Raw genomic sequence first — 11,901 nt, 5'->3', positions numbered from 1 at the left:
GTGGTGCTGCCCCGGCCCTGTGCGGGCTGTGCCGGTGTGGGGCTGCCCCGGCCCTGCCCGGGCTGGGCCTCGGCCCAGCGCTCCCACACGCCGGGATGGGCGCTGGGGGGATGCTGGCACGGCTGCGCTGGAAAACCTCTCCCGGCTATCAGCCTGGCACCGTGGGAGGCGGTGACCTTTCTGGGGGGTGTGCCAGCCCATATTTTCCTTTCCCAAATTAGAGCTGAAGCATGCCAGGAAATTCATTCAGAGCCGGGCATGCTGCTGCTGAGTGTCCCGAGCCAGAAGGCACTGCCGGCCCTTCTTCCCCCGGCCCCCTCCTCGGGGCTCCCCCATCCAGCCCACAGCTCCATGTCAGACTCCCCTCCTGGTGCCCCACTTCAGTCCTCGCAGTGCTGCTGGTCTCCAGCTCCCCACCGCCCTGCCGTGGGCCCACCTGTGGGACAGGAGGTAATTAAAGAAACAACAAAAACCACACAGCACATAATAACCCAGGGTGTTTATTCTAACACTCTGTCTCCTCTCAGGGCACACAGCTCTCCTGCTTCTCCTTATTGCAGAAACAGCCTTAGGAAAAGCCTAGAAGAGCACAAGGGCAAACATCAAGAGCAGTTCTCTTTGTGCTCAGTGAAATAAAACTGGGGCCTGGGTGACTCCGTGTCCTGCCCCAGACATGGGGAGAGTGAGCCCTCTCCCCCAGAATGGCCCTGGTGGTGGGGAGCAGCGTCCCTGGCCTGTCTGGCAGCTGCCATGCTCTGAAGAGGACTTCAGAAGCCAAGGCATGTATGGCACCTGTTGCTGGAGACAGATTCACCTTTCTCTTCTCTGGGTCTGCTGAAGACTGCTCCACACTAACTATTTGATGCAGAAGAAGAGAATCGATGCTGGTTCCTGCCCAATGCCAGTAGCACCAAATGCCAATTCCCAGTTTCTCTAAGGGAGTGGAAAGGGATGGAATACCTCCAAGGGGAGGCTGTGGTGCAGCTGTGCTGACTGCTCCCAGCTGAGCTGTTTAAGCAGCTGTGCATGCCATGTGCTGGGTGTCTTAATGCTGCCATGCTGCTCCACTGCAACCCATTGCTGATCCTCTGTGGCACCTGTGCATTCAGCTGGAGGTGCAAAGCTGATTTCCCTTGAGAAGCCAGTCCATGATTATATCTGGCATGCTCATTCTGTGAGAGCAGTGGCAGTCTGGGTAGGACCACTTCCCTTAAAACAGAATCCAACTTACTCATTTGCTGCTTGGGGTGATGGGCTTAAGTGCCTTTTCAAGGTTGATGTTCCAGGGACTAAGGTTGGTTTGTTTTTAATAGTTTCATTAAAATGCTGCTCAGGTTATTTCAGCTGAGAAAACTCTTGTAGAGAGCCTGTGGGAAAGGTTCACAGTGCGTGTACTGAAATGGTTAGGAGCATGCTGGCCATTGGCCGATTATGGAGGACATGGCACAGTGTGTGGGCCAAGAAAAAAACAGGCAGAGAGGAAACACTATCAGCAGTCTGCCTCAGGAACGTGAGGACATGGGGCTGGTGTCTGGCTCCAGGCTGTGTGGAAAGGCCAGTGCTGGGAAAGTGCTTCTAGGAAGTAAGTGGTCACTAAAATGGGGATGCTCTCAGGAAAGAGGGTGCTTGTGACCAAAATATCTTAAGTGGAAATGCCTGAAGAGCAAAAAGATCTCATGGGGCAAATACGCTATCCTAGCAGAAACTTCCTCATAAGGCTGACAGAGGTGACACCAGCACTTAACCTACCTTGTGCTTTTCCATGGGACCACAGGTGTTTTGTGACTTGTTCCAGTTGCTATGGACTGGACTCATCACTGAGCTCTGAGATGGTTTTGAATTCATCTGAAGTGGAAGATGGAGTGACCCACTGATATGTACCCACCATCAGGCTGAGAGGGAGAAAGCATATGCCTTTCTTCCACTTACATCTATTCTGAGAAATTCCAAAATTCCAGTGCAATTAGTGGGACATAGGCAGGAGAGAGGGAAACAATATGTGCCCAGCCAGGGTTCCTTTAAATACTAGTGCATGTTTCCCAGCAAACACACAGCAGAGGACTGTTACAGAAACAAACAGAAAACAAACCCAGGCCAGACCTGCCTGATTTTTCACATTCCAAGTAATTTGTCTGCTTCAATTACTGGAGGAAGTGTGATCCAGTGAAACAAATCTGACGTGTGTGTTTATGAAGGCAGCTCAGCAGAAGATGTTGTTTTCCTGCATTCAGCCTGATCCTGATCCAGTGCTCGCAATGCTACACCTCACCTCAAAGCTAACATCACATCTTGTGGTGCAGCACATCTTCCCCCAGTGTATCCCAGAACCCACTCTGTGCAACAGCAGTCAGCTTTACAGGGAGAGAGGGTGAGCTGCTTGCTGAGCCTAATTGGCGTGGCAAGGTCATGCATGGATTACCAGGTGCACATGAGCAGATTCACCGGCAGCAGCTGGGGCTATCACTGGGAGCAGATGCCAACACGTATGCAGTGCAGTTCACAGAATTTTTATGACAGAAAATGAGGAACGGGAAGAGGGGACCCAGGTTGCCTCTTGAACTCTGGGCTGAGCTTGCAGGTTATCCCGTCAAAAACAGGCATCCTTTACTCCTGAGCAGCTCACTACAAAAGACCTTGCATAACCCTGAGCAGAGAATGGTCTAACACAGACTGAATTTCAAGCTGAAAACAGCACTTTGAAAAACCATGGTGATGCCAGATCCTTTCTTGGAATGAAAACCTGGGTTTGCCAAGACTTAATGCTGACTCAGGAAATTTGTGTCTTTTGTAGGAATTCATTTTTTTGCCTTTACTTTTGCGTGTTTTTGAGGTTGGGTTAAAAGGCTAAACTGGCCTGCTTGTCTTCCAGAGCTCTCATTTTAAACAACCAAAAAACCCCCCCAGCTTAAGAATCAGTTTTAAATAATAGCAAACTTGAATAATTTAAATAAGGCACTCCCCCCCCACCTTTATTTTCTTTCTTAGGAGGAAATTAGAATGATTTTGTGTCTTAAAAAAAACTGCCCATCATCATGTCTGAATTTATGGCTGTGGTAATTTATTCCCAGGGTATCAGGCAGTTTCACAGTCTCATATGCACCAAAGCAGCTGTGATGTGAGAAATGCTGAACTCAGGCAACACTAACTTGTGATGAAAGATCACCAAGAGGAGGTCAATGATGATATTGTAACCCTTTCTAGGACATTATTACCTCAAGGTCCGATAATGTTTCACTAATGCCAAAAAACAGCTTTTTGCTTATATCCCTCTAAGCTGGTTTTAGCAATTTGTCTCTAGTCAGCAAAGCCCTTAATGTATATTTAAACAGCTGTAGAATTAGATCTTGAGTGAGTAATATTTAATATTCTTAGGACAGCTTAAGAACGTGATTCAAACCAAACTGCAGTCAGTGCAAGGTTTTTATTGATTTCAGTATGCTTTGAATCAGACTCCACAGAACTGGATTGTTCCCAACTGTTATTATCTAGAATCCATGGCAAGAAGAAATATGGGAGGACACAGAGATTCATTAAATCATAACATGCTGAAGTTTATTTTTCTCAGAGTACTTGCATATATATATATATATATGCCACAGCATCCCCAAGATGATGACAGAGACCTTTTAGGGCTGTTTGAAAAAAGTATTTTTTCCTTGTCTTTCTGTGTCAGTGGCTTTCTAAAAATCTCTGTTGACAAAGCACAGCAAATTCCTGACAACAGTCTTAAAGAGGCTGGCATATAAATAAAGATGTCTGAGAGAAGCCAAAAGCTATACTCTGATCTCTTTACACATCACATGTTTTGAGAGTGGCACCTTGGCTGCATAAATAATCCCTCTGGTGTCAACTAAGTTTTAGAATATAGAAGGGGTAGAGGCAGCGGGGAGGTAAGGAGAGAAATATCTAGCCCAAAGCTGGCAAAAGCTCTGCTGAAATGAAAAGATGGGTGAGAAGGAGGAGGGGGAGGAATTGTTTGCTAAATAGAAAAAGGCAAAATGACCCAACTGGCATAATTATGAAACATTTTAGAGGGTCTTACAGAGAAGATGCTTTGCTGATCGCCGTCTCTCCAAATGCAGTTGAGTGTCTTGCTCTGAAGTTCTTCTGTAGCCTCCCTTCAGACTGTCTCTTTTTCTTTCTTTCTTTTGGGCATCCTTTTAGAACTGAGCTCAGGACTTCCCCTTCTTTATGATGAAACTTCTCATCTGAAGAAAATAGAAACGGAGAGTGTGAAGGTAGTTGGACCATGGCCAGCCCTGCACGTCAGCATGAACAAGGTATAGCATATACATATATACTTTCACATATACATGCCAGAGCACCTTTGTCACTTCATATTCAAAAGCTGCTGCTTTTTCACCTCCAATTCAAATCAACATTCATCTTCAACTGGCTTGCTTTTTAATCACCTCTCACCATCTTCTTATGGGACTGGGATTTGGTTTTTAGATTTAACATTTCAATCAGCTTTGCCTTTTAAAATTTCAGAAACTGCTGCAACAATGTTATGCTATAGTTTTAGTTTAGTTGTGAAGAGTTAGTCATCTAGGCAGCCCAGAGCTGTAAAAAAATAACAACACTTTAAGTGATAAAAAAAAAAAAATTGTTTTTCTACATGAGAAGTCCGTGTTATGCCATAAACTCCCCCTGGCATCTGATGTTAGTGGGTGTTTTATGAGACAGTTTTTGCAGGGGTGGCCAAACAGCCATGTCCTGCTGTTTCTGCCAGAGATCAGCAAGTCAGTGGCTCCTCATATCCATGTGAGGATAAATCCACTGTGCCTGAACTGGGATCCCTTGATCTAAATCTGAACCAGGATCTCTGGTTTGCAACCACACAGGTCCTGAGCTGGATCCTGTGAAGTCAATGAGAGCATTGCCACTGTCTTCAAAAGAGGTGGGTCCTGGCCCCCAGTGACTCCGTACAGACCTTTTAAAAGAAAAATGGTGTTTTGAAAGTCTTTTGGCAGCTCAAGGAAGAACTAAACTAAAGTATTTTGCCTGGGTTTTGCAAACAGCCTTTTGTTATTGATATTGCTTCAAAAAGTGTTAGGGAAATTAAAATCCAAGGGAACATGACCAAGTGTAGCAAAAATACAAGCACAAAGGGACTGGACATCTATATAGCAGAATCTTTCTCTTCTCTGGATGAGAGATTACAGGAGATGGAAGTCAAGGCTAAAAATCAGCGAGCCAGGTGTTTCTAATGAGACAATTAAATACTGGATTTTTTCAACATTACAGTTAATTCTATATTCTATAATGGAAGGGATTTACTATTATTAAGACTTCCTTGAACCATGTTCAGTGTTTGTCATAGGATTGTGGTGTAGTTCAACTGTGGACTGCAGTCCTTATGCGTTATTAATGTAGTCATGAGGTAATGACCTGTGTCATGATTTTTGGAGATCTCTCAATGAACAGAGGAAGGTGGAATATTTTAGACTTTCTCCCAAGTCTATTTGGTTTTCACCTGCGAGGAGTTCTAATTTTGTCTGGCTCAAGTGGGAATTAGAAAGATAAATCATAAAGTCAACAAACTGGGGTGAAATGGGAAAGTAGTCACCTTTCATTCCTATGTGCATTTCTCAAGTTCATCTTCTAGAAATATTCTTAACTGGTAATAAGTGCAGCTTTTTATAGGCAAAGCTTGTTAAGCACTGACATAGTTTGCCAAAGGAAAATTCTCCATCACAGACTCATCCAATGAATACCCATGTCCTGTGAGAGGACTTGTGTAGTTCAGATGTGATTACTGATGCTCTATTTGAACCCCAGCAGAGAACATTCACTCAGATGCAATGTCCAAAACATGCTTTAAAGGACTGTCCTACACTGTTGAGCTCACTGAGAACTGAGTTTGGCATATTTAAAGGGCCAAACTGAAGATGTGAGAGGACTCCCTCCACATTGACCACAGCGCACAATTGGGTAAATCAGTCTGACCTATGCTGCACAAAAGGTTCAAAGATGTGATTTTAATGGTACCCATGTGATCTTAATGGTACCCCTGTGATCCTGTGATTTCAAAATGAGTAGATTTATGGTCTGTTTTCTTAAACTGAAAGCTTAAAACACTTTGGTCCTGTATCCCACCATACTGTGAAAGTAATCCAAATATTGTACCTGCAACTTCTGCCTGATCTCTGATCCTCTTGCTCATTCATATTCACTGCAAGTCTGCGGAGGGAGGACTCAGCTCTTTTATAATTAAAGGTTTTCTTTGGCTTGTCCTGACAGCTCTAGAATCTTGTCCACAGTCAGATGGATTATTTATTTAAGGACTAATTAGCAGAACCCAGTATCATAACAAGTCAGAGCTTCACAATAAATGCAGCTGCTCAGTAAATGCAGCCTGTGTCTGCTGTGATGAGTCTGCCATCAGTCAAAGTTTAGCTGATGAAAAAGTCTTGTAATGAGCACCAAGAGCTGCTAAATGCTTCTGTTTCTGTCAGAAGCTCAGCAAAAGGCAAGGCTAGAGACATGGGCTGTCTAATGAAAACCCTCCCCTGGCAGTCATAGAGGGTTTGGGTTTAAGAACTGGGCAGCATTCCCAAGAACAGCAGCTACCATGTGAATGCAAAAGAGGCCAGCCCTTCAAAATTTATTAAAATTACTGGTTTTAGCAATCTGAATATTGTACACACTCTTGAAACTGGCCCAGAGCCAGCACTGGAAAGCATTTCAGTGATCCAGCCCTACAATACAGGCTATGGGTTGTGACGAACAAATCATTCTAAAGTTCTTTTGGCTTTTTGTTTGTGGTTTCTTCAAGCACCATTGTCTGACCTAGATTCTGGTGAAATGTGTACACAGAGCTCACAAAGCTAAAACAAACAAACCACAGGTCTCTGAGCTCTGAGCAGAGCCTGGAGTTGCCTCAGCAGATGACTTCTCCAGTGAGAGACATGCTGCAAATATTGGGCTAATTCTGGGCTGAAATGCCATAGAGCACTGCCCAGCAGAAAGGTAACAAGGCAGATTAGACCAGATTGAACAACCCCAAATTGTGACAAGAATTTTTAGCTGAGAGTGAGGCCTTCAAATTTCCTTTGGTTATGGTATTAGCTAGCTACTCAGTCCAGCAGCAAACAGGTTTCAATGAGTGTTCAAAGTGTCTAGTTTCTGGCAAAAAAATGAAGCTTTAACTCCTCTCCTGCACCACTCCATTGATTTCTGATCTACTAAGTGCTTTTATGGCCGACTCTTGCATCCTCCAAAATATTATGTTTAAATAAAACCACAGAAGCTGTTACAATGCTGTTTCATTTACTCTGATAAAAAAAAAAAAAGGAATTATTTCCACATCTGCTGTGGAGTCCCAGTTTTCATTCCCTCCCTTCTTGTTGCTAATTGTTATTTTTTTCAAGCAAAGTGCTTTCAGGCTGGAATTTGTCAGGCTTAATAATCGACCCATAGGAGAATTAGCAAGAAATTGGGTAAATTAGATTCTGCAGTTAATTAATTTGATTGTCTGCTACAGCAAACTTTGTCTCATGGGAATGATGAATGGATGTGTTCAACCTCTTTTCCAGAGCTGTTTGGTATGGTGTACGTGTCTGTCCACCTACTGAATGATGAAAGTCTGTTCAACTTGTGTTTCAATGCCCTTTGGTGCTAGCAGACTTCTTAATCTCCAAGACAGACAATCCTAAGTGTTGTAGCTGTGAATGTATTTCTGATTTTCTTCTTGGAAGCCTTTCATTAGAAAAATATATTCTTCCATCCCCCATTGCTCTGTGTGTGTGTTTCTGCGTGTGTGTGTGTGTGTTTATGATGTGAAGCCAAGAATGTATTGTTAGCATTTCTGAAATCTCAGGAGTCTATTAACTATTAGCCCAGTTGTAATTATGGCAATTTACAGTACATGGTGGCTTTTACATATATATGCCATATATTATGTCTTGACTCTATTTATTGCCCCCAAACCCAATTTTGTCCAGGTTCAGGTCTGCACTTTACCTGGCTATTGGTGAGTTGTTTACAGCCTTGGGTCCCCAGTGCCAGACTGTGCCTTTTGCCCTACCACTCCATATCAACACTCTTCTAGACCACGTCCCTATGTCTTCCCTTCTCAAAGCCCCTGTTTTCATATCAGTCCTACATTGCTTTAAACTACATGTTTGTGTTAGAGTCATAAATATCTTATTCTACAAGGAATACTGCTGTTTTTTATATAAAATATTTGCTGCTACAGCTAAACTTAGTAGAACAAAGCTGCAGGCAGATTGAGAAAGGTTCAGACTGAGCTAGCCAGATGAGCCTTAACATCTTTGCAAATTCTGCTCAGAACTTATGGCCTTTTGCTAGCAGGACAAAAGTATATTATAGGACTGCCCTGTTGCACAGATTGTCTGCTTCCAAATGACACCACCTGCAAAAATCTGTGGAACTACCTGCTCCCTGCTTAACAGAAATGTCCAAAGCCACTGGGGTTTCAAAAATCATTTGTAGTTTAAGAAAACTGACAAAACGAAACCCGCCTTTTTGATGTACCTGAGACTCTTCTGTGTGGTACACAGATCAGAGGGTATATCCAGGAAAAGAGGCTGCCATGGTCCTCTGAGATTATCATGCAGCTAGCAGTGACAGAAGTAGGATTTATTAACATTGAGCAATAGCATTTTATAAAATAAATTTTATACCAAGAATTAAAGAGGTTTACTCCAAGGATATAAGCATAACAAGACTTATTGGGAGTTATATTTTTCATTAGACCAAGTAATAGCTAACCTGAGGAAAATATTCTCTGTCTGACAGCTTAATGAGGTGTTTGTTTATTTGTTTTTTCAATTGTACATTTTTTCTAATAAAGAAGATGCAGTTTCTGCTTGTAAACTTTACCTCAAATAAGAATAACACATAATTGTACAGGTCTTATCATTGTGGTATCTGTTCATAATTGGTGTTAGCTGTCACATGGTTAAAAGCAATAAATTTTCTGGTGAAAAGGGGGCAAAAGAGTCTGTAGATTTCCATGCACATTTGCAGATGTAGTTGAGTCCCAGGAAATCTCAGTTAGCTAATGTGTTTTCAGAACCTATATTTTTGTGTTGTCTTTGTTAAAATTTTACCTCCCACTAGTAGTGATGACTAGCGACAAAAATAGACCTGCATTCCTAAAGAAAATATTTATTCTATTCTTCAGTTATCTCCGTTCAAATACATGTTTTAAACATGCTGTTTGTCTAAGAAGAGGCTGTCAATAAATTCACAGAGGCACAAGATCATGAATCTTGCCTTTGGTACAAAGTTTGATGTGGAACAAAGCATGAACCTTTTAAAGCAGAGCTTGGAAATGTTATCTACAGGAGTGGTGTTGCTGTGTTTCATGCAACTATTTTTATATTCTGTATGTGTACTTAATATTCACTTAGCTTTGCAAACCAAAGTCAGTGTCATCATTATCTAACACTCTACAAATATGCCTTCAGTTCTAGTATCAGCAAATGTAATTAAATTGAAAGTAAATGTTTGTGAGGAGAAAAAGCAAATGTAAGACTTCAGTTACAAAAGGAAAAAAATGCCTCTAATTTAATAAGTGTATATGTATGAGCTTGTTTGACTTTTTCCATTTAAATGCAATTTTCCAGTGTTCTATTTCCATGGAAAAATAAAATTCTGCATTGATGGTGAAAACAATGTAAACACATTGCTGTTATTGAGATCAGCAGAATTGGACATGGAAAACTGGAGATTTTTCAGGAATCCTAATGCGTTTTTTCTTAATTTCTAAACCTTTTAGGATGAGTTTCAATTGCAATTCTAAGCAAGAATATTATCTCCTTCAAATGCAAGTTTGACTCTAGGACTTTCACTTGAAAGGGGCATCTAAGATTCTTTTGAATTGTGTCATAAAAAATTACAAAATAGGAAGTTTCATTAACATCCTGCCATGCTTAGCATTGTAATAATTTCCAAATACAATACTCTGAGTGTATAAATTAAAACAAAACGTTAACAACTGCCAGCCTGGCTCAATAGATGAATAGCTGCTCTCTTTATGCTGTGAGCAGTGAGGATTCTGGAAATATAAAATTTCTTTATTATACAGCAAAATAAAGTGGAATACAGCTTTCATTCTTGTAGCAATTCTCTGTGGAGATTCCTAATGCAGACAGGTTTTAGATCTTTGTTTTTCTTACAAACTAGTGAAATGAACCACAGAATATTCTGCATGCTCTTTTGTAGCTGTGAAATATTTTATTTTCTTTTGCATTCTTGATGACAGTCATACTTTAGGAGTTAAACTCGGAGATGAAAGAGCTTGTATGTAAAGATTAGTGGCATTAGGGAAAAATAGGAGCTTATATAGATGCTTAGAAGTGCTAATAGGCTGCAATAAGGAGGTGCTGCTTTGTTCTGTGGTTAAAGTTTGCTTTTCATCTGGATCCTCAGCACCACTGACTCTGTGTGTAATAGTCTCAGCTAATCAGCTGTGGGAGAGCAGAATTCAGCAATGATTCAGGATGTACTCCTCTGTGGCAGAAAAGACTGCCACTGCCAAGGCAGGCAGGCAAGCAAAGAAGTCTTTGACATGTGTTCAGAAGCTAAAGAAGGCCTAGGTCAGGCCAAGTACTCTCGTGCCCCATGTGTGGTTTGTGTGCAGTTGACAGTTCCACTGGGGCAGGGGGACATGGTGGCCTTTGGCTGCTGGCTCAGCAGCTGCTGAGCAGGACGAGGCCGAGCAGCAATCGCAGCAGTGTCTGCTCTTCATGTCTGACCAGTCACTAAAGGTGCTGCCGCTCCTGTTGCAGTGCAAGCAAAGCAAGTTTTGCTTGCTTGAAGGTGAAACTCTTAAAGTGTGACTCAAACAAGGGCTAAAGCAGAATTGAATACCCAGCACTGGCTTCTGAGTAGTGTGCACCTTCTAGCAGCAGCTTTCTTTTTCAGCCAGGTCAGCCACCATCAGTACTTGGACTTCTCAAGAATCTCAATGTGGGACTTGCACGTCACATCTCACACTGGGGATCTCCGTTAAATGGAGTCATCTGCACAATACTGAATACAGCAGGAGATTTAGATCTTTTGAGGATTCCTGGCTATAGGGCAGCCCTGGGAGGTTTTATCTTCCTCTTGGTCAATGTGGGAAAATTGGGCAGTGGAAGAAGAACAATAGAACTGAAAAATATCTATATCCATCTGAATAAGAGAGGGATGGGACTTGGGAACATTTCTTGTTATGAAACAAGCTTGTCTCCTAAACAAGCCTCAATTGTCTTGCTATAGCAAGTAAGATACCATTGTCTATTCTTGCTTGACTGAAATGTTATTTAATTAGTATATAGTGTTAAAACAAAGGTGAGGTTTTGCATGGCCTTTAGAAATGCCACTGCTTAATGTGTTGTTTTTCAACTGTTAGAAATCAATACACATGAACGTTGGCAGTAATAACAGCCTTTTTGAAATGGGTTCACTTTGTCTACCAAGAATATCAGTGAAGTAAAAGCTGTGTTTTCTTTACAAATAATTTTGTCCTTTTGATTATCTCCCTTCTCATCTTCTCAAGTATCCTAGAAAAGACACCTATGGCAATCAAATATTTCATGTTTGGATTTGGTGGTTTGGTTTTTTTTCATATACTTGCCAAACTACTGTTATAATCAAGACTGAATAGATGACTACAGTTCCATAAGTTGCTCCAGCTAGACGCTGTCACTTTTCATTTTATGTATTTTCTTTTTCCCTTAGGAGGAGACTGGGGAGAATGGAAAGTCCAAATATATCTTCCTCTAAAAAAAATAAATGTAGCTTGACTAATAAACATGCAAGAATTATTAGAAATTTGGCAGAGAAAAAAAAAATCTCATGACGAGCAGTCCTTTAACAGACAGTTGTTCAAAATCATACCTGGCAGCTATGGAATTTTGGATGCAGAAGGCTGCTAGACCAACTTTG

The 11,901-nt window shown here is 41.8% G+C and overlaps 1 protein-coding gene across 1 annotated transcript in view; it reads left to right on the top strand.

Annotated features, from left to right (window-relative positions):
- Positions 1–11,901, top strand: part of EPB41L4B (erythrocyte membrane protein band 4.1 like 4B) — a 191,757-nt gene that overhangs the window by 98,620 nt on the left and 81,236 nt on the right. Inside the window, exon 20 of the mRNA XM_031055636.1 lies at positions 4,165–4,280. Within this exon, the coding sequence (XP_030911496.1) occupies positions 4,165–4,280 (116 nt within the window). The remainder of the gene's footprint in view (positions 1–4,164; positions 4,281–11,901) is intronic.

This window comes from Geospiza fortis, unplaced genomic scaffold (assembly GCF_000277835.1).
Source record: "Geospiza fortis unplaced genomic scaffold, GeoFor_1.0 scaffold206, whole genome shotgun sequence".
Lineage (NCBI taxonomy): Eukaryota > Metazoa > Chordata > Aves > Passeriformes > Thraupidae > Geospiza > Geospiza fortis.
Note: the sequence above shows the minus strand (reverse complement) of the source record. Positions and strands in the feature narration are given on the sequence as shown.